This window comes from Polyodon spathula, chromosome 3 (assembly GCF_017654505.1).
Source record: "Polyodon spathula isolate WHYD16114869_AA chromosome 3, ASM1765450v1, whole genome shotgun sequence".
NCBI classification, from domain to species: Eukaryota; Metazoa; Chordata; class Actinopteri; order Acipenseriformes; family Polyodontidae; genus Polyodon; species Polyodon spathula.
This window is the reverse complement of record NC_054536.1, coordinates 34,981,318-35,004,853: the sequence shown is the minus strand read 5'-3', so window position 1 is coordinate 35,004,853 and position 23,536 is coordinate 34,981,318. Positions and strand designations below refer to the sequence as shown.

General features: G+C 38.5%; 1 protein-coding gene across 5 annotated transcripts in view; it reads left to right on the top strand.

The window, feature by feature from the left end:
* The window catches only part of ripor2 (RHO family interacting cell polarization regulator 2), a 116,938-nt gene that overhangs the window by 39,606 nt on the left and 53,796 nt on the right, over nucleotides 1–23,536 (top strand). For 3 of the 5 annotated variants that reach the window (XM_041245137.1, XM_041245135.1, XM_041245133.1), the window contains exon 1: nucleotides 7,035–7,137. The exons of 1 other annotated variant lie outside the window; for it this stretch is intronic. In XM_041245137.1, the coding sequence (XP_041101071.1) occupies nucleotides 7,071–7,137 (67 nt within the window). In that variant the 5' untranslated portion in view covers nucleotides 7,035–7,070. Of the gene's footprint in view, nucleotides 1–7,034; nucleotides 7,138–15,342; nucleotides 15,524–23,536 lie in introns of those variants that run through there. One more of the 5 variants, XM_041245136.1, reaches the window with a different exon arrangement.

The window sequence follows — 23,536 nt, the reverse complement described above, 5'->3', positions numbered from 1 at the left end:
ACCACCCAGAAAGTGTGGTCATTTTATGTTTCATGTAATTCTATTGTGTGCATAGAATTACATTATGTTAATTTTATAAAAAGAAAACAAACACAACATTTTAAACTTTAAATGTATATTTTTTATTGAATGTATTTTATTGATGTCTGCAATTTCTATACTGTTGTTTATGCACTTTGATGTTTATGCAGCTAATTTAAGTTCTAAGAACGTGATGAAGCAAAAAAAAGTTCAGACCTGTGCAGTAGTGCAAAAATTCCTGCGTGGTCATGTGATCACTAACAACCAATCAGAGCGCTTAATTTGACAGTGACCTGTTGTATACATTTTGTTTTCTCACACTCTGTTCTGTGTTATTGTTCTACGTAATAAACTGCTTTAGGACCTGGATGGAGGTTTAACTGGTTCAATGGTTGTAGCATAAACCTGGTCTGGAGGAGCCATTGCTGCTGTACTGTATCATTGCATCCCTACTAAGAATATCTGATTATTACAATTATTGAAGATTTTGGTGAAACCATAGCATTTTAAGCCACAGGGCCGTCTATGCATTTTCCAAGGAAAGTGTGTAAAGGAATTTCCCGATTGTAAATATGTATATACAGTAGTGCTTGTCACACTGAATGCATAACAAATAGAGATTGGGCAGCATTACTGTAGGGAGGTAGTTTGAAATGTTAGTGTTCAAACATTTGAACTTTGCTTAGCCATTTAACCATTGTCAAATATGTTAGAGTTTACTGTACTTGTTTGCTTTTCCATGATTTCAATATGCTTTACTGGACCTTTTTCTACTTGTGCCATAGAATATTATGCACTATGTATTTGAACTTCTGCATAACTGTATAACTGTGCACACATGTAGCTGAATGGCATAAACAATCCTTTTTTTAAAAAGCATAAAGGTCAATTTCACCCTGTGGCAGAGCAGGGCTCTGCCCTTGGAAACACTGGCAGGGATGGAGTTAAATTCTCCTCCCTGCCCAGGTTGATTGCCCCAAGTGGGAGCAATCAACTAATGTAATTAATCAATTATCATTTAGCCACCTGGCATAAAAGGAGGCCTCAGCTTCCCAGTAGAGAGGAGGGAGCTGAGGAAGCAGGTTGGTGTTGTTTGGTTGTCTAAATTTTTCTAAATCCAGTGAAGGCTTTGCCCAGCCTGGAAATCTTTATTTTTGTAAGTTTTGCTTTTTTTGTTTGATTATTTGTGTTTAAACATCATTATTTTTGCCCTTGTGCCTTTTTATTTTGTGTTTATTTATAATAAAAGTATATATTTTTTTGAACTGCAGTCTGTCTCTGGGCCTCTATCCACTCGTCAGCCTGCCACACACCCATTCTCTGCTTGAATTGAAAAATAAAGATTTAAAAAAAAAACTGTTAAAATTCTGTTGGGGTTTTTTTGGGGGGTTACATTATTAAATAAATAGAATGGGATGGAAGGTGGATAGAGGTGAAGGACAGGGAGGAGGAGTGTCGCCTAATGGCCAGACATCCATGGCGATTTAACAAGCCATCGCTGGGGTGCCTCCCCTGCGACCAAGACTATCTGTTTGCCAACTGTCTCTTTATGAGGAGGAGGAGGAACTAACGTCTATACAGAGGGACCGCGAGACTCCAGCGCCCAGACGGGGGGACCGCGAGAGTCCAGCGCCCAGACGGGGGGACGGCGAGAGTCCAGCGCCCAGACGGGGGGACGGCGAGAGTCCAGCGCCCAGACGGGGGGACGGCGAGAGTCCAGCGCCCAGACGGGGGGACGGCGAGAGTCCAGCGCCCAGACGGGGGGACCGCGAGAGTCCAGCGCCCAGACGGGGGGACCGCGAGACTCCAGCGCCCAGACGGGGGGACCGCGAGACTCCAGCGCCCAGACGGGGGGACCGCGAGACTCCAGCGCCCAGACGGGGGACCGGAGAGCGCCCAGAAGACCGCGAGACTCCAGCGCCCAGACGGGGGGACCGCGAGAGTCCTGCGCCCAGACGTGGGGACCTTTAGAGTCCAGCGCCCAGACGGGGGGATGGCGAGAGTCCAGCACCCAGACGAGAAGACCACGAGAGACCAGCACCCAGACGGGAGGACCGCGAGAGTCCAGCACTGAGACTGGGGGACCGCAGGAATCCTAAGCCCGTGAGGTCTCCACCATCAGAGGAAGAATGCCTGCAGTCCCCATGTCCACCAGCGGAAAAAGAATGCCTGCTGCCCCCACCTCCACCAGCAGAGGAAGAATGCCTGCTGTCCTCATCTCCACCAGCAGAGGAATAATGCCTGATGTCCCCACCTCCACCAGCAGAGGAAAAATATCTGTTGTTCCCATCTCTACCAGCAGAGAAAGAATGCCTGATGTCCCCATATCCACCAGCCCAGGGAGAATGCCTGCTCGTTCCCCTGCAAGTGAGGGATAGCCATACCAGTCCCTTGCAAGTGAGGGAGAGCTGCACCAGTCCCTTGCAAGTGAGGGAGAGCCACATCAGTCCCCTGTAACAAGGGTAAATTTCACAGCGCTGCCTCCTCCGTTGCCAGGAGACTACACGTTGCTCCCACCTCCGTCTCCAGGAGCAGAGGGTGAATAACTGCTGGTTCAGCATCAAAGTGGGAGGACTGCTTACCGCTCCCACCTACACCACAAGAGGGAGACTGCCTACAGCTTCGCCCTCTACCACTAGAGGAAGGACCAGGACGTGATACCGGTGGTCCTCAGCAGCGCCTGCATAGGCTGCTGATGGAAGCACGGGGAAGAACTGCCCGGCCGCAGTAGCCACGAATAGAGCCAAAACCCACATCCCAGCTTATCCTGACTCCCTTGACATCATCGCTCGGGGATGCCTGCATGACACCTCCCAAGGATGCCTTCATGTCATCTCTTGGGGATGCCTGCACGACACTGCCCAAGGATGCTTTCAAGTGATTGCTCGGGGATGTCTGCACGACACTGCCCAAGGATGCCTACCTCCCTTCATCCAAGTATGCCTGCCTCACTTCACCCAAGGATGCCTGCCTTGCTTAGCCCACGGATGCCTGCCTCGCTTCGCCCAAGGATGCCTGCCTCGCTTCGCCCAAGGATGCCTGCCTCGCTTCGCCCAAGGACACCTGTCTCGCTTCGCCCAAGGATGCTTGCTTTGCTTTGCCCAAGGATGCCTTCCTCACTTTGCCCAAGGATGCCTGCCTCACATCACCTGGGGTTGCCTGCTGCTCCACATCGCCTGGGGTCGCCGGAACTGCCAGCCCAGTTGCCATTAATGGCTCTGCTACCAGTCGGTAAGCTGATAGCCTTTCCGCTGTCAGCTAGGGAGCCCCTGTTTGTAAAGAGGGGGGAGGAGGTCTGGAGACCAGCATCCCAGCAGCAGTTTTGCTGTGTGTTCGGTCAGTGGAGAATGGGTGGGGTGAAAGCAAAAGGAGAACACATAAAGAGAAGTAAAAGTAAATAATTAATTTAACTCACCGTGTTTGTGTGTTCATCTGCTGTTTGTTAGTGTCTGTTTCGTTTTGTGTTAATTCATTTTGTTTGTCTGTTTATTTTGGCCTCAAGTGCTGTGTGCTGTTTTTGTTTTGGTTTCTGTTTGTTCATTTATTAAATGCTGAGGGCAAGCAAGCACTCAGCTTCACCAAACTCCACGTCTCTGTCTATTCTCTGTTTCTGGTCTGACGTCACCCACTACAGCCGTCTTTATGACATGGCGCAAATACAATTTATCCGTGAAAAAAAGTGCTGGTTGTCCGGGTTTGTGCTGCCTATAGCGACAGCTCTGGATTGTGTTAGCCATCTAACAAATACAACAGTTATTCTAAACAAACAAACAAAACACTTGTCCTTTAGTGGTTTGACCTTAACCATAACAAAGAAACAAATCATCTTGCTATGTCCCCTTATCTATCGTCAGTTACACCCCCTTGGTTAACAAGTGCAACCATTTCTCCTCCAATCCAAGGTTGCCACATAGCAACCCTTCTGAGGCGATGACTAGGTGTACTGTAGCCCCACCCCCTTTCTTGATGGCCAACTTCCATCTAACCCTGGGAAATAATTGTCAAGCCATCCAGTCCAGGGCACTGTTCCCTTTACACAGCACCCTCACAGGTCGGGAGGGAGATTTATCACCAAGAATCATTGTCTCTGTCAGGGCAGAGAAACTATGAGCAGCATGCAGAGATAAAAACATCATAGGAACTTTTTTAGAGATAAGAAAGAAATGGAAAAACACTGAAATAAAATCTGATGTAATTGACTTGCAATGGTATCAGAACATTTATTTTGTCTGTATTAATATATATGTTTTTAGAACATTTATAAAAATCAAGAAATGAGTGGATATAAGCAGATACTGTTCCATGAACTAAATCTATATCAGTAACGTTTTTTTTTTTCATTGTTACTGTTAATAATGCAATGAAGAACTATTATTTTATTTAGAAATATTTATTTTGAGAAACATACGAGTGGTGTCCATCATTGCTTATAAAGATCCTGAGAATAAATGTTTATTATGGCATTGCAATTTTACAATGTTTGTCTGGAGAAAATCAGGCAGTACCAGGCCATTGTGTTCCTAGTAGCCCCTTATTGGCCCAGGAGACTAGTTTTCAACCCTGGACATTGAACAGCTGCATTTGAGCCATCTGGGTCTGTCTAGTAGGGTTATTGACACCGTACAAAATGCCAGCACAGTGTCTATGCTTTTTCCGTATGGGTACAAGTCCTCGTGCCTCATGGCTTTGACCCCTCTACCTGTCTCATGACAGTTATACTGTAGTTTTTGCAGGACCTTTTTGACAAGGGGAAATCCCCCTCTCTGTTAAAGGTCTATTTCAGCAGCTATTTCAGCTTGCCATGTCAAAATTAACCTTCCTGACGGGCAATTTTTGAAAGGAGTTCGGCGGCTTCTGCCGCCTATGAAGGACATTGTTCCCCGCTGGAGGTTAAACCTGGTGCTCAAGGCACTCATGAAGCCTCCATTTGAGGCCATGCATTCAGCTGAGTTGAAATATTTATTGCTACAAGTGTCTTTCTTCCTTACTATCACCTCTGCAAAGCGGGTGAGTGAGATGCAGGCATTCTCCATTGCAAAAAGCCTGCTTAATTTTTACAGAGGCCAGGATAAAGGTTATGCTCCATATCAATCCTGATTTTTTTGCCAAAGATGATCTTGGCATTTCATTTTAACCAGTCTGTGGAATTGGAGGCTTTCAATCCACCTCCTTTCCAGTATGACAGAGAGCAGCAGCTCCATACGCATTGCCCAATGCAGACCCTGGAGTCAGGTCAAGCCCTGTCTAAGCAGAGATTGTCAAAATGGATAGCAGACATGGTCAGGACTATCTATGAGCGACCCAACTTGCCCTCTCCAGAAATGCTCATTGCCCACTCCACCAGGGGCATGGCAACTTCGTGGGCTTTATTCCAGGATGCATCTGTCAAAAACATTTGCAATGCAGTGGTGTGGGCTACTTACCATATCTTTACTAGTTTGTACAGACTTAATGTTGTGGATCCTCAAGAACCCTGGTTTTGGAACTAGAGTTAAGGGCGGCTTCCCAGTCGACCCTTACAACACAGGCATAGTGAGATTGTCCCTCAATTTTTTCACCCTAGCTACTTGTTACTGGGTTTCCATATAGTAACGTACAAGGCAGCCTCTTGCCTTAGTCTTGCAGCATTCCAGTTGCTCTCCAATCTTGCCCTTGCGACAGCCTCTCACCCATACGGTAATGGTTACATTTTGTACTTAAAAGGGAACATTATGTTATTATTATAACCCTGGTTAAAGGTTGCTGCATTCATGATTGCAGCAGGTTGTGGGGAAAAACGATGCAGTGCTCTGTGAGCACAGTAGTTTTATGACATTGGGGGTGGGCCATGACTGCATCACAGGCTTATTCAGGTTTCTGGGTTTTTAGGTGGTAAACACCCATATGGTAATGGTTACATTCCTATTTCAGGAAACCAGGGTTATGACAATAACCTAATGTTTTTTTTTATATATGTCATATCTAGTCATATTGGAGATGATTACTGTTTCCTCACTGCTGCTGCAATATTGTTTGATGTGTATGATTTTGAGTAAAATATAGGAGCAGATGGAACATGAAAGACTGGAGTTATTGACAGGTACACTTCATTTTCATACAGCATGTATATTAAATATTTAAACAATGAAGGCCAAAAAATAAACATTTTCCATAACAAAATAGTAATAGAAACAGGAAAATGTTTAAAAACTTGAGTGAAACTGAAATGAAAAAATAAACATAAAAAACAAATATTCTGAGTCGTATTAATGTCTTTTCAAGAAAATGCTATATAAATAATGGAATTTAAATAAAGTCAGCATGTCGGGTTCAGCAAATGACAATGGCATCTACCAAAGCAACAAAAACAAAGAAACAGTGGCTGTAACAGTGACTGGGGTAAACAATATTAATTAACTCTGCGCAGTACAGTGAGTGAAATGATAGTGAGTGCTTGCGTGTAAGAGTGCTAAACAGAGTCCAAATGTAGGCAATTATGTCTATGGGCCTATTCATGAGCCCTAGCCATAATCAGACCCATATTCAGCATCATAATAAGTGATTTAGGTCACAAAAGGTTATAGGAAGTTATCAATCAAATTTTGACATGAGGCATATACTACTCACAAGTTTCATTTATTACCATAACATGTTTTCAATAAGCCCTTAAATTTGTCTGTTTAAAATAGCTTTTCAGTCCCTATCATGAAAATAAAGACATCTTTTGCAGACAATTTTGTATTTGGTTTGGTGTGTATTGTTGATAGTAACAGCACTACAGCACCCCTGTTATGTAGTTGGTTTTCACTACAGGTCTTTGCTATGCTGCTGTATTTGAATGTGAACCTTTATTGCTTAAGAGAAGTGGATGAAATCCAGATATTGATGGTGAAATGTACAATAGCCATTATGGGTTGCACAGAACTTTCCTTTAATGAAGCAATGCATCGCACAGCCCTCACTACCAGAAGCAGAAGTTAAGAAATTGTTTAGAGGAAATGGGCTACCCAGAAAACATTTAACAGTAAATGTACTTGCTTAGAAACTGCAAGTTGACACTCGTGGTCACGATGAAGAACACTGCAGACAACCTAGATGCCGTTATGCATGAGGAATCTGAAGATGTCTTTTATGAAGGTACAGTGACCTATGTAAACAGTGTGTACTGAAAATAACTGTTTCTTATATTTGAATACTGAGCATTGCTTACACTTTATTATTTAAACACAAACATTTTCTTTTAAACTGTGCCCTTGACAGCATAAGAACAGCCTTACAGTATATACCGGTACATTAATGTGAAGTAAAACAATGTTTGACATTGAATACAAAACACATTGTTGTAAAAATGCTGTCTATTTAACTATGGTTTTGTCCTATAATTTAACTTTATGCATTAAGTAAGAAGAATTGCCTTAGAGAGTGACTAGACTCCTGTTGCATGAGAATGAGTGTGTAGGTTACAAAGGGACATGCATGAAATTGCAGTGTCAGTGTCAAAGGTACTTTAATAGAAATAACGTGTTTATATATATATATATATATATATATATATATAATATATATATATATATATATATATATATATATATATATATATATATATCCTTAGATATATAATATATATATAGCATATTGCTTTGTTAGACATGGTTGTAGATTACACTATTATATTATATTTATTAATGATATATATTTGTTATAATTGCTTTGTTAAATGGTTGTAGATTACACTATTTGGACCTTTATGGGGTTTATAGCTGTTTGCTTTGTCTAGAGACCTACATTTTAAGATACAGTATGCAAAGTAATACCTTTGAGTGTGCAGAATCATAAGATCTTGCAGAGAAGGAATAATCTACAGTATGCGATGCAACTGATTTGAGCCAACTGTGCCTTTGAATAAATTATTTCATATAGTTTGCATAGTAATTCTCAATTTATAGAAGCTTATCATTTACTTTTTATCATGCTTTCCATAAGTTTATACTTTGCGTACTTTGCTTCACAATGTATTTTCCCCATGCTTTACTATTCTCTGTGATTCCCTAAACTTGCTTTTGCGTTACTTCACTTTCCATGATGTATCAGTTCTAATTATTATGAAGGTAATGCAGTTTACCATCATTTATCATGTTATAATTAGCTTGGTAGTAGTTACTTGTTCTTTACCAGTCTTGACATGAAGCATAATTGGACTATCATATGTTTTGTGCACATGATGAGGTCTGTACACAGGATAAGTTTATTTTAACTGATTTTTGCCTTTTCTTAGACTTTGTTGGTTGTGACCACATATGAGTCATTTCTTAGTTTGTTTGTTAACAGAGATAGGAAGTCCAAGATGTTTTTGATAGCACTAATGGGTGTGGCACATCAATACCACAGGGAAGAGGAAACAGCTTTTGGGGCAGCTGTTGTTTTCTTGTGCGGGAGGCAAAAACGAAATCACTTATGAGAGAAACATATTTTGTACTACTGCTGTTTTTGTTTTCTTCTCTACATACTACCCTTTTGTACATGGGTGGGGTGTAAGCTGTTTTTTTTTTTTATTATTATGAGCCCATTACTTAGAGACTTATCAATTTTGGGTGTAGCTATATAGCAGATTTCAGTAGATAGGTGGCATTGGGGTGCAACGTGTCCAACTGTAACAATTCTGTTACAGTTGGACACGTTACACTTGACCTGTATTTTTCCAAGCAAAGGACCAAACCCCTCTGTCAGTCTCATCACACCTGGGTGCAAACACTTGTGGTCAGATATTAAAAAGCAATTTCTTTGACTGTACAGCCAGAACAACATTTAATGTAAGCCCTAATAATAACACATAGGATAACGATTCAGACTCACTATATGCAACTACGAAAGAAACTGCATTGACAATTTATTGATCTGTAGAAAAACATTTTGACTGTGTCCATTTCAATGTACCTTGACATTGCTTTACTCAGATTTTCTAATTGGCTGTTTATGTTATATATGAGTGTGGCAGGGCAAAAGCTTTACACATGTAAACAATCTAGTGTTGTGTATATGTGTAGTTTAAAAAAATATTGAATGTAGGTGTGTACTAGATATGGCAGGTTTATGCAGTTGTAAATACAGTTGAAACATTTTGAATTTAAGTTTTGCAGGGATGGGGTTAAATCCAACTCCATGTGCGGATTGTGGCTGGGGCTTAATTGACTAATTGATGATCAATTAAGCCCAGCCACATGGCATAAAAAAGGAGCTGGAAAGCCAGTTCTTTTGTTCTAGTTTCAGCAAGTGTGCAGCCTCACTACTGTGGGGAGAGTCAGGGTGAGTGAATCGTGCAGGGATTAATTTAGGGGATTTTGATCCCACAACAGTTTATTTTAGTGTGTCACAGAATAGGTTCTGGAGCGGGACCTCCCTTTTAGTGGGAGCAGTGCTAAGCCAACGTTTGGCAAACTTTTGTTTTTAGCTGTTTTCTCACTGAATTTTGTTTTGCATTTTTGAAGTTATTATTTTGATTACACTCTGTCTGTATATGTTCTCCTGCACTAGAGCTATCATTGCTGGTACCCTAGTGGAGGCTACCTGTCACTGCAACTGTTTGTTTTTTGAATAAAACCTAGACGCCTGAGTCGCGTTGTCAACTCTCTCTCTCATCATTCAGTGGACACCCACAACAGAAGTAGCAGGTACTAAGACCCCCTGTTACAATGAGCAACTCAAATACTGTTGGTAAGGCCAGTAGGCCAGCCACTTGCAGTGTCTACTGAAGGATCTTTAGTTGCATTATTACTGTACTGCATGATTGTTTTACAATTAACAAGCAAACATGTGTCATGTAATCATTCCAGACAACAGCAATTATATTAGTCATGTGTGCCAAGGTGGTCCAAGTGTTAACTGCTAATGACTATCTTATAGTCAATGGAAAGGGACTGACCACTGGTGGCTGCTTGAGACCAAAATCAGCTTTTACAAATACCCTGTATTGGAAACTCTGCCCTGGAGTTTACTATCTGTTAAGAACAGGTGAAAGAAAAATCTAATGATAATTGTAATTCATTACAAAAGAATGTGTTAAAAAAAAAAAAAAAAAAAGTTTTAAGCTTGAAACCATAAAAGTCAGGAAATGCCACACCACCCATATCTCAGCTGCATCCAGATTAGAATTATTACATAGATTCTGAGATGTGATGGGCAGGGTAGCATTCAATGATGAAAAAGTTAAATTACTGCTTAATGAATTGTCAATTTATTTCTGTAGTTTTTATACTGCAGCTGGAGAGTATTTTATTTCTGTAAAGTAAATCTATGAACATGTAGAATAAAACTGCTTACCTACATGTTTTTATACACATAAGTGTACATTTGATTCATTACAGTAATGACTTATGGAATATCGATGATTTGACTCATTTGGTTGAAAGGGCTATGTCCTATCTGTTTTCAAAGTGCACAAAAAACACACGCTACTTTAAAAAAAAATGCACATTACTGTTAGAAGACACTATTTGTTTTTCGTTTTGCACTTCAGGGCCTTCCTAAACTAAATCTGAATTACTGTTTAAAAGAGAGAAGTGAAGATATTGTTTAAATAGTGTTAATTAATTTTATGTATAAATAGGGTGACCAGATTTTCAAAGCTCAAAATAATCAAAATAGAACTCTCACTCTTTGTGTTATTTTTTTTTTTTAAGCAGCTAGTAAATTTCAGTACACTCCCGGGTGTATAATTTGTGGCATATTAGTTTAACTTGTCATATTTTGTTATATATGTATTGCTACTGTTTTATTGAGTTTAATGACTAATTGATTATTAATCTTCTACGTTTTGGCATTTTTCTTTCTTTCTTTTTTATACTCACTGTGTCAGGATGGCTTTTATTGATGCTGATGTGGTTTAATCTGGTGGATTTGAATGCATGCAAGCTCTCGCTGCTCTGCCTAGTGTCTGGGCTAAATCATGACAGAACTGAACAGTTACAAAATTCATGTATTACACATAATTGTAGATTCATATTGAATATAAACTAAATCAAAACGCACGGCACACTGAGGAATAAACATGTATGTCTGTCTGTGTTAATCACTTTATAAAAAGTTCTTGATTACCCCAGTACCTTACATCATGTTTTCACTGAAGGTGTCATAAACCAAGTTGTAATAGAAAGCTTTTGTTTACGTTATTTTGACAAAAAGGTAGTGGTTGAAAACCCAGATTAAGATTTTGAGAAAAATTTAGGGACACCAGGACCTTTGATGGAAAACCGTGACTGTCCTGGTTAAACCGTGACTGACCACTTTATGTATACAGTCTATCTTTGGTCATCTTCAAAGATGTTGGAGAACAAAGCCACAGTTATGTGGGGCATGGTATGGCAGAGAGAGAGAGAGTTATTATCTAGATGTTACCATAGCAACTCTGCTTCTACCTGAGTAACCTTCAGGAAACTGGTTTAACATTACCAATACATTTTACTCTCATATGATTACCAATACATTGCATTATCATACAGTCCTTGTGTTATGGTTGTCTAGTTATCTGGTTCCCATAACAGAAAAGCACCTAGGAGAGCATTGAGGGTGTACTTTCAACTAAGGGACTGCTGTGATGTATATTCTTTTAAGCATACCCCCTCCAAACTTTTTTATTTTATTTCCCTTTTTTCTGGTTTTATAAAAGTCCAAAAGGTTAAAAATGTTGACAGTGGAACTCCATACAGCACACTTGTTTGAAAGGTTGACAGTGTTAATAAAAACAACAAGCTTTGGCCGTCCCCACAGTTACAATACAGTTCCTGATATTTATAGTATGTCTTTTGGCAATGCATTGTCAGTGATGTTGCAAACAGCTGGGATTGACAGCAAATGATATTTCACCTGCACAAAAAGGATCATGTGTCAATTATCTTACATCATGTAAGCTTGTAAGTCAAGCTGCTGTATAATGACCCTCCGTATTGCTGATTAGTACTTCACAACTTTTTGGCAGCTGCCGAAAAAAGTTAGGTTTATATGTCATATGTATAAAATGATAGCGCTACGGGTTTAACCCAAAAACTGTGATAACAATAATCTTTCAAAATGCAAGTCATTGTCTGAGCCATAGTTCTGGATTTAACAATCCCCTAAATGCAAAAAAAAAAAATGACCTGTAGAGAATATATAACGTGTTCTATTTAAACTGAGAGGACATTCTTAATAGGCTGTTTTTACTTAGTACTGAACCATTTCATTTTCATTGTTATGACACTGCACTGTCATTGATGATCATTAGGTAAGGGACCCCTTATAAAATTTTTCCCAGTAAAAGCATAGTAAAGGGTAATAAAGCATGGTAAAGCATACCAAAGCAATGTAAAGAACAGTGAGGTCTGGTAAAGCGTATTTATTAACATGGTAAACCAGGGTAAATTATGTTTAATTCATGGTATTACCATGGAAAAAGCAAACATACCTTGGTAAACTTGAATAAGGGATGGCTGCAAGCAATGTCTTTCTTCATGAATTGCTAGTCTTACAAATAAAAACATCTACATAGTCTACACATCTACATATAATTTAATTTAGAATATTATTTGTAATTCAAACCAAAAATAAATACAGTAACAAGATGAATGTTTATAGGCTGTTGATATTTTGTTATTAGCTTACAGTAGCTTTGATTTAAAAAAAAAGGGGGGGGGGGTAAGCAGTCAAGCAATATCTTTCAAAGAGGCACGATTCAGTTCCTAAAATCCATTTATCTCACATTTCTTGCTCAGGCACAGCTTGCGGTTTCTTCTGGAAACAAGATGTGTTGTGAGTTTGCGAACAGGAAGTTTAATGTACTCCTATTAAAGTTCAGATGAATAACTGTACAGAAGGTGACTTGTATACTATACCTTTCTAGTTTTATAGTGTTTTTTCTATGAATAAAGTTTGATATTTCTGAAACCTGTCTCAACTGTTTCCAATGGGGGAAAAGCAGTTTGCTGTCATGTTCTAAAAAAGCAGGTTGGAAATATCCTAGTGACCTTTTAAAATTCAACTGTGGCCCCAGTAGTGACTTTCAACTAGCGACGATATCATGGTACCATAGTATAACATGAATCTGTGGTGAATGCAAGAGTAATTCAATGTTTTTCTTATTCTCCAGTTGAATAGATTAATTTGCTCTGAAAAATATAAATGCACACAACCATGACAACAACATGTCTTTGGCATTCATCACATTATTGGTTGCTGCCTGTTCTAACTTAGAGGAGATAATTTTTTCTTGTTCTTCAACTGAGTTTTAATTATAATAGCAAAGGTGGCTGCAATATTTGGGATGCACCTTTACAGTATATTCCCTGTTTGTGCCCGAACAGTAGTTGAATCTAGCTGGCTAGCTGCGATGTAACTGATATCCGATTATAAGAAGCAATAGCCTTTGGCAGAAAAGACTAATCTCTCTCCTTGATAGAACACAATCAGGACAGAATGATGGTTGTGTAAGTCTTTTACAGGCGTCCTTACATGATTCTATTATAATCATTGAATAGCCTTGATTTATAAGCTTGTACAAAAAAAGAATATCTCCACTTGAACTCTTAACAAAGGATCAAAAGTTGAACTCATATACTGTATCAATCATTGGTAGTTTCATACATTTATATATGTTTATCCATCAGAATCTGAACATGTACGTACTTATGAAACACATACATTTACAGTCTTACAAATGTTTGTTACACTTACATTTTTACATATTGTAGAGATATTGTGTACATACACCCCTGTTTTATTAATGCTGAAACATGGAAATGCCCTTGAACAACATCTTGCAACCTAATCTGTACATTATAAAAATACAGTACTGGCCATTTCCATGTAATTACAAACTTACTGCACCAGTACAGTTACTGAGTAGAGCAGGAATAGTTGTAGTTTTTGTGACGAGTAGGAACCATTGCACTATGTGTGACGTGCCTCGGACAACGATACCACAGATACCAAGAGGGAAATTTTACGGCAGCCATGAAAACTTTCAATGATACAATAAAAATCATTTTTTGAGGTGCAAGACATTGAGAGACAATGAGAAAGACCATTTTCTTTGTTGATGAGCCAATGTGTGATACTCAGGAAGGAAAGAATATTTTGTTATTATGAAGCCAATGCAGCATAAAAAAGCAAAGAGCTTCCTATGGGCCTGGGATAAAGCGAGTCTTGTTCAGTTCACCTCCAGGAAGTTAAACATGGTATTAATGCATACTTTTGAACACGTTTGTGCAGCAAGAAATGTTAAGATGTTGACAAGTAAAAGTGCATCTTAAAAACAGAAAGAGGTACGTTTTTGTGATGTCTGGATTACTTGTAAAACAATACCTTGTGCTATGTTTCAGTATTGAACCTGATCTACTTTGTATGGAAAAAACTAGAAACAAACAACTCAGAATATAAAAGTACAGGCTTGTACATGTCTGGTTTGTAAAATAACAAGTCTAGAGCTTTATTTTAGACATATTTTAAAACTTTTGATTCAAAATGATATTTTTTCGGCCTGCAAATGTGTCCTCAGTGTTGTCTGCTACTTTGTATTATGGTATAGAAGAGGACCTCAGTTTTTGCTGCTTCTCACCTTTTAAAATGCTGATTCTAGTTCTCATCTGGTTATGGTAGTTGACTAAATTCTTCATATATTATGTTACTGTCTTTCAACCACTTCCACAAATAGCACACAGTTTTGCATGGGAGGACATTACTAAAACGTCCAAGCTCTACACCTAATGAAACCTCCCTTTTAAGATTTATGATTATATTTCTAAAACTGGAACTAAATGGATCCTTCCTTTTAATTTTGAAATTAATTAAGTGTGAAACTGTTGTGTTAAATATGAATAATTGTTGGTTTAATTATGTTCGAAGCTAAACGTTTACTAGGTTGCCTTTCACTTTCCTTTCCTAAGTTCTGGCAACTGCCCATTACTGATTTGTAGAAAAGTTATAAAAAGCACAAAAAATCTTTTGACTTACTGCAGAAAGCAATGTATATGTTGGTCGAGAGATGGTCAGTCATTTCTGGGATTTTATTTGAAGGAGCAGGAATGCCTAAGAAAACAGCTGCTGGAAGCCAAGAGTCTGAGCCAGCAGTAGCTGAACAGCAGCTGCCTCTAACTCTTCTCCGACAGCAGCTGAAGCAGAGTGAAGCTGCCTCCAGTGTAACTCATGCCTTCCTTGCCACTGTGGATCTTTAACAGTAAGACCCTCCCACATGGTGTGGAGTGACAGCTGATTGGCTTGTTCCTCAAAGGAAACTAATCCTAATGTGGGTTGCATATGATTTCTGTTAGTTGCTCTCAGTCTGGTCTTGGCATTATCTGTCATGGAGCAGTGTTGAATAGTTACTTGGGAAGGAACAGCAGAAGGGCTCTTGGATGTTTTTTCTGGCTTTTACTGTCAGCACTACATAATAAATGAAGATTCTCGTGAGAGGAAAAGGCTTGCTCACACAGTAGATGGAAGGGTGCAGCTAGCAGATCAGTTGTACTGGCACAGTGAATGTGCTGTTACTTTTGAGGTGAGTAACGCAGGGTATTCAAATTACAATTAACAAAGATCGTTATAAAATCTTAGTCTTTGTTGATTAATGTAAAGTTGTAAAAAAAATGTAAACTTAACTATTGCTGACGAAGACCTAAAAATATTGAATTCATTTTTGCTGTGTTTTATTTTTTTTTAATACGGTAAGATGCTGACCCACTTATGATGTTATGATCTGATGTTAATGATTTTATTGTAGATTATGTAAAGGTATATTTCATAGTGCATGAATTGTCATATTAACAAAGCTATACATTTCAGTCTTCTGTTACTCTAAAGCAATACTGAAAGAAAGCTCTATTATATAGCTTCTGTGTTGCTGTACATTAACCCTTGTATAGCAGGCTTGTTCTGTCTTGTGGGATCAACGCAGAGCCCTAGGTTGACGTCCAGGGGTTAAAATTCATATTAAAACAACTGGTTTATTGGTATGTGGCAGGAGAGTGGACCTCAAACAAGCACTTGCACAAATAGCTTTTCATTGAAAACTGTCCATTTGACATATAACATTTTTAGAGGCGTTTCTCTTTTATTTTAAATTAAGTTTACTGTTTTTGGGTTTCTTTTTTATTTTAATAATTTTGCTTCTCGGCTTCTGAAGTGAAGTGATTCAGTTGACTTCTGACAGCAATACAGAGAAAGTACCAATGATTTGACATTTCCGTTGACATCGTCTGTCACTTTTGGGGACAGAATCTTTTGCCCACCCTAGTGCTCATGAGAAAACAATCTTACACCATAAGAGACAGGGTCACCTGTACAAATTAACTTCCTATAAGGAAGCTTTATGAGAAGACAATAAAGAAACCTATTTTGCCAATATTTGTACATTTTTTCCTATCAGAATTTCTCTGTCACGCTGGAAAATGGTGCATATTGTAGGTTTCTATGCTCTGGACGACACTAGTGGTAAAATATCTGTAATGTTTAGGAATCAGGTTATTTTATTACTGAGAGGGACTTAATGATTAATATGTAATACATTTATAATTTGAATGCGCAATTCATATTTTTGTTTGCATTAAATACATTTTATTTATTTATTTACTTATTTATTTATGTATTACATTTATATAGTGCTTTTCATACAAAGTATCACAAAGCAATATACAGTAAATTTAAAAAAAGCAGTCGTGACACAAAAACTGTAAGAGTCCCAGCTTCCCTGACGAAAGTAGGGAGGGTATTCCATAATTTAGGGGCTCTGCATGAAAAAGCCCTTCCCTCGTGTTAATTTTGTTGACCCTAGGAGTAACCAGTAGCCCCGCATCCTGTGATCTAAGAGTATTCTAAACTGCACAGGGAGCCAGTGTAAGGAGGCTAAAATAGGGGTAATATATTCACTGTTCATGGTTTAGTCAGAATTCTAGCGGCAGTGTTCTGAATGAGCTGTAAGCGAGACAGCACACCTTTTGGGATACCAGAGAGAGGTGCATTACAGTAATCAATTGTAGATGAAACAAAGGCATGTTTTTGTTTCTCTGCATCAGATACAGAAATAATTGATCTAAGTTTGGCTATATTTCTCAAATAGTAAAAAGATACTTTTGTAACTTCAGTAATATAAGTCTCAAATGATAGATCAGGATCAAAGATAACCCCCACATTTTTCATTTCTAGTTTAAGATTTAATGAGAGATTACTATGATCAAAATCATGTAATCCCACATTTTTAATTGGCTCTGAGAGCTCACTAGCATAGCCTCTGTTTCATCTGAATTTAGCATTAAATAATTCTGAGAAACACTTGATGTCTGCAAGACAAGCAGCAAGTAACTCCCCAGCAGAAGTATGGCTTTGTGTCTGAACAGAAATTGTGTATATCATCTGGAATTTCAACTGCCTCTCCTAATTTTTGGATTGGTATTTGTTTGGTGGATTGGATTCCACACATGCATTAATGTCACGAAGCACAGAAACCTTAATGCAATGCACAGTTGTTCCAAATAAATTGTGTTGCAGTTGTTGCTATTGAGTTTGGTAGGCTTTCTTCACAGTAATACATTAATATTATATAGCTGAGGAGGGAACTGCCTACAGAATAGCAATCCCAAATCACTAATACAGTTTAAATAATCAGAGGAACATATGAAACCATTGCAACTGATAAAATGGTGCTGAAATAGCTAGTCCAGAGAGTTCCTACTCTGGGTCACACAGTATCAAGTTGAGGCTGTACTATGCTTTATTTCTGTTCAGGAGTGCTCTTAAAGTGGTATCCTCTATGTTATGGCAGTACATTATTGCATCCATTGCAAAAATGCACTGATAGATTAAAAGGTCATGTGATTTAGACATACAGAGGCTTTGTTTCACTAAATTAAATTAATTTGGTCATTTTCAGTTCACAGACTGCTGGAAGCAAACTGACTTGCATAATAGGACTGCTGCTGTCTGCTAAGTATAAAATTAGCTGACCTAATTTCATAAAGTTCAGCGGTTTCAGAACAATTATAACTGAATACAGTTTAAAATGTAGGTAGTTATCGCACTATGACACTTGACCTACCCCCTATTCTCATTGATATGTCTGCACAGTATATTTCCATACAGTAATGGACAGTTTTCATTGTGATCAATTATACTGTATTCTGTGTTTAGTGTTAAGTAGCTGATGCATTGCACTGTCATACTACAGCAGTAATATAATGAATTCCTTACTTTATGTATTCAACTTTGTTTGTCCAGGGAGTCCCATAGAGAATCACTTTTGCACAAGCAATCAGGGATATCACACGAAACAAGAAGTAGTTTCATTGTTTGTCGACACAAAATAACAAAACATTCAGGCTAAAAGGAGTATGAAGCTTCCTCTGATACTAATCAAACACCCAACATTTTTTATGAGCTTAAGCCAGTAGTACCCTACAGTGTACCGCAAGCCTGTGCCACCATTATATGTGATGGGAGACTACTTACCCCCTGTTCAGAGAAATCATCTCATTACAGTTAGTCAGCAATAATAACTCTTTGTTTCAATTGGGATGACCCCCATAGAGTGGGGCAGCTGTTATGTTCCTTTATCTACAAAACTAACAACTTCAAAATACAAGTTATTAGATGAAAAAACAAACAGGTTTCTATCAGGACCCTAGCTGTTCTATAATTTAGCTTCTTAAAAAAGCATCCATTTGAAGGTCGGCACACAATCCTTCGGACCTACTCAGTCCAGTTAATTTTTTAATGAATTTGGAACCCTAGTTTAGCCATTTATTTTCAACACCTCTTTAATATAAGAAAGTACCAGTAGGTAAAAAAATAGCTTTTACGAGCAAGTCCACAGATGACAACAGTATTTCAGCTCTCCTATTTTTTTCTTCGTTTTTGTTTTAAAATGTACGCTTCCATTTAATGCAGCTTGGAGCCAAAGAGAAGCTTAAAATGCGTGATGGAGGAGGGAGGCTTACGATTACTGTGTGCATAATGAGAAGGCTCTTTGAACTTCCTGAGCTGTGAAAAGCTTGTGTTTGCATCAAGCCTTCAGTCAGCGCCATTGGCAAGACAGAATGAGGCAAGCTTTCTGAATTGTTTAGAAAGTGCAGTTTTAGAACCCCCTGCTTTACTGTGTTTAGAAAGATGAGATAACCATCATCCACTGTTGCAGCACTCTGATATATCACAGAGAACATTTCCAAAGAATTACTTTGAACCATGTTAGTTTAGCATTAGATTTGCTTGTATCTTCTATATATGTCCAGTATATGAGGAATGTTGGTCAGGCCTTACCAACAGTCATTGGTGTAACTTTGGTTTCAAAAGTATGTGTGTGTGTTCGGGAAGGGACGGGAAGGGACGGGGATGGGTCAGTGTCTGTAGCTGGGGCATGCATAAAGATTATTCTATCTAAAATAAAACAGGTATGATAAAATGTGGCATACCATGAAATCTAACTCTGTAAACCATAAACACACAAGGAATAGCCAGCTGCTCAGACCTGATACCACTGTATTATATTAACATTTTGCTTAGCTTTTTGGAAGCAGTTATTATTATTATTATTATTATTATTATTATTATTATTATTATTATTATTATTATTATTATTATTATCAGTCCCTTCATATTTTTGTTTGCATTAAATACATATGGCTTTGTGTCTGAACAGAAATTGTGTATAGCGTCTGGACTCTCAACTGCCTCTCCTAATTTTTGGATTGGTATTTGTTTGGTGGATTGGATTGCACACATGCATTAATGTCACGAAGCAAAGAAACCTTAATGCAATGCACAGTTGATAGCGCCACGGTCAGATGAGAGAAACTGACTAAACTGGTGAAGGCCACGTGTTAGGCCAATGTCAGCATTCTTGCCTTAACAAAAACTATGTCAGTGACCGAACAGCTATTTACCGTACCGGCATTCCTATTAAACAGCTTCAGCTGAGGGAGAGTTTTGCTAATCCACAGACCAGCTGTGTCAGCCTGCTTGGAATAACAGTGATGCCAGTCTTTAGAGTAATGTTTAAAATACAAGTAACCCTTACCCAATGATCTTCAATTGAAATGCATAGGTTCCGTACCAAGGGGTAGCGGTAGTACAAGGGCACCTACAATAATGACTGCCATTAATAGAGTGGTACCGTTTTTATACATCATTTTGACATGCTAGTGTTATCATGAATTAGATGAAACAATTCAAACTAGTAATCCATTGGAGTACTGCAGAATACAAGTACCAGTGGGCTACTGTATCAGGACTAGTGTGCAACATTTGTTCCAAATAAATTGTGTTGCAGTTGTTGCTACTGAGTTTGCTAGGCTTTCTTCACAGCAATACATTAATGTGATATAGCTGAGGATTATTATGAGCACATCCACAGATGAAAACAATATTTCAACTATCCTATTTTTTTCTTTGTTTTTTGTTTTAAAATGTATCCTACCCTATAATGCAGCTTGGAGCCAAAGATAAGTTTAAAATGCGTGATGGAGGAGGGAGGCTTACGATTACTGTATGCATAATGAGAAGGCTCTTTGAAATGCCCGAGCTGTGAAAATCTTGTGTTTGCATCAAGTCTTTAGTCAGCGCTGTTGTTTATTACGGCAAGACAGAATGAGGCAAGCTTTCTGAATTGTTTAGAAAGTGCAGTTTTAGAACCCCCTACATTACCGTGTTTAGAAAGATGAGATAACCATCATCCACTGTTGCAGCACTCTGATATATCACGAAGAACATTTTCAAAGAATTACTTTGAATCGTGTTAGTTTAGCATTAGATTTGCTTGTATCTTCAATATATGTCCAGTTATGAACAATGTTGGTCAGGCCTTACCAACAGTCAGTGGTGTAACTTTGGTTTCAAAAGTATGTGTGTGTGTGTGTGTGTGTGTTGGAAGCAGTTATTATTATAATTATTATTATTATTATTATTATTATTATTATCAAGGTCGTAGCCAGGCAGGAAAAATGCCCCTTGACTCAGGGAGAGCCTCCCCTCTCAGTGAGACTGAACTAATCAGGGTTCCAAGGCTGGGGATCATGTATGCTGCCCCCAGGGGGAACCTGGAAGATTAAGATTTGGCCGGGGGCCCCCTCTGACTCTCAGAGAACCTTCTTTTCGGAGGTGGATACCAGCTCGGCTGGGCCTAAGGTTTGGAAGCGATGTCACTTGCCCCCAAAAGAGGAACCCAGCTCCGCGCATCTGCACCACTAATGCAAAAAATAAAATAAAATAATAATAAGAAAAAACATACGGGTTAATAAAGAAACATAGGTTAATAAGTGACAATCAATACTATAATTTATTTTTATTTTTTAAATAATTACTAAGGACTAATCTCACCTGTTCAACAGAGAGGGGAAAAAAAAAAACTTAATTGGGAGGAAACCTCTGGTGGTTCTGGCAGAGAGAACTTTTCAATTGCAAAAAATTATCTGAACTGAGTTACGTCTGATCAACAGAATTATTTCCAATTGGAAAACTGCCAACAACAACTAAGTCTGCAAGATTTGGAGATCAACAGGTTAATCTCTATTTGAAAATAACTATTTCTTTATTGCAAGCCTATGCAATACAATGCGTACAGCCAAGTGTCGTTTCTCATTGGAACTTCAGATCCTGAGAGCTGCAGTGATCGTCAACACAGATTGACTTCTTTATATGGAAATCGATAAGTATTCAACATGTCATGTGATAAGACATATTTAATATTAGTATAGTAACCATGTATGCTAATAACGTTATGGTTGTTGTAATCGTTTAACTATGGAATCAATGAACTGTATACTATTCACGCATATCTCTAACCAATAGCCTTTCCTTTCTGTAATATTAGATTAGTTGTGCACCCCTTTTTATTCTCTATTGTTTTATATTTCTGACAAGTTGTGTGAATGTCGGTTGTTGTCAAGGGTTGTACATGATCTCACCATATTATTATGGTATGTCTCAGTTATTAATATTTGGACATTCCAGAAACAGTGCGCCTAGAGACTAATTTATATATAAATAAGTTGTACAGTGCCTACCTTAAAAGTGTAATAAGCACCAACAATAATTGTCTCGAAAATAGCAAAAATAGCAGCAGTTCAACAATTAGCTATCAAATCTTAGCATAACTAGGGAGGAGCCCCTGCACCATTTATTTCATTAACCATTTCTATATGAATGAAATCACACAGAGTTGCTCTGCCCACGTGGATTACATGGCCCATTTCTTAGTCCGAGCTTATAATAGAAATGTTGTTCTATATAACAGATCCTAGATTGTCTACGGTTACCATGGGGGTATAATTTATATAGATATGAAAATCATTCTGTTGTGGAAACTAATGAAGGCAGAATCTTATTTCAATCACATGCTTGCTAGGCTGCTCTTGAAGCTGGCTTTTATTTTAGTTCGATTTTTTTATACAATTCATCCTATTTATGTGTAGTCCCCTGATAACCCAGTTCTTGGCAGCCAAGCACATTTAGCCAAATGCTAGAAAAGATTCAAACCTGAGCCTTACAATAAGAATGGATGTAACTGGCACATCTTACTTTCCAAGTGCATTTGCAGACCCAGGGGGCTAGCACATCATACGAAAACAATGAACCCCATGCTGGGAGTTTAAATGCAGGGATTTCAGCATTCACATATTTACTGAGGGGCAGACAGGGATTATGCTGGAAATCACAAACTGGGCCTGATTACAACTATGACAACCCAACTTGTTCTGAGATTAGCAAGAGCATCCACATACATGCCAACAGTCCCTTTATGGTCGTGACAGTCCCGATTTCCTAATAAATGTCCCGCATCCCAATAGATAGGAAGAAAGTCCAGATATTTACCCATAGGAAAAAAAATCATTAATTCTGCACAGTAGAGTTAGTGAAAACCACATGCTGTGCTCTTAACGTTTTTCTTGATTCAGCCCCTGTTTAGCACTTGATTCAAAGATAAAGGTGTCTGCTAAATAAACAAATAATAATAATTTTAAAAACAAGTATGAGCCTATGGTTGTTGTTCCATTCTACATGATACTAGGATAGTTTTAGAATTATGCTTAATCAGGTAAGTTTTTCAGATAACATTTCTACTGTGTTGTTTATCTGTCTACAGTAGAGGTGTTGGTGTTGGTCTGGAGTATTGCTGTGTATTGTTCTGCTAGTGCTTCAATGTTACTGTAAACATAAAAGATTTCAGGGCATTAATGGCTGCTTCTCTGTAATAAGGTTCACAGTTAACTCAACCCAAAACCAGGTCAGACCAAGCACTGTGGGACCTATAGGTAAGTCAAGTCAGACCTAAGACTCAGATTTATGTCAGCTCAGACATAAATCAACCTTGATGAATAATAATCACTATCAGATTCATCATTTACAACGTAAAAGTGAGACAACTGTATATTCTGTGTTCTTCTTCTTCTTCTTTTTCACAGCCTTAGTCCCAGACTGTCCTGGGGTCAGCTGCTTTGGTTGCTCTTCTCCACTTGTCTCTGTCGAGCACATCTTCCTCATTCACTTCACATACCTCCATATCTTTTCTCACACAATCTATCCATCT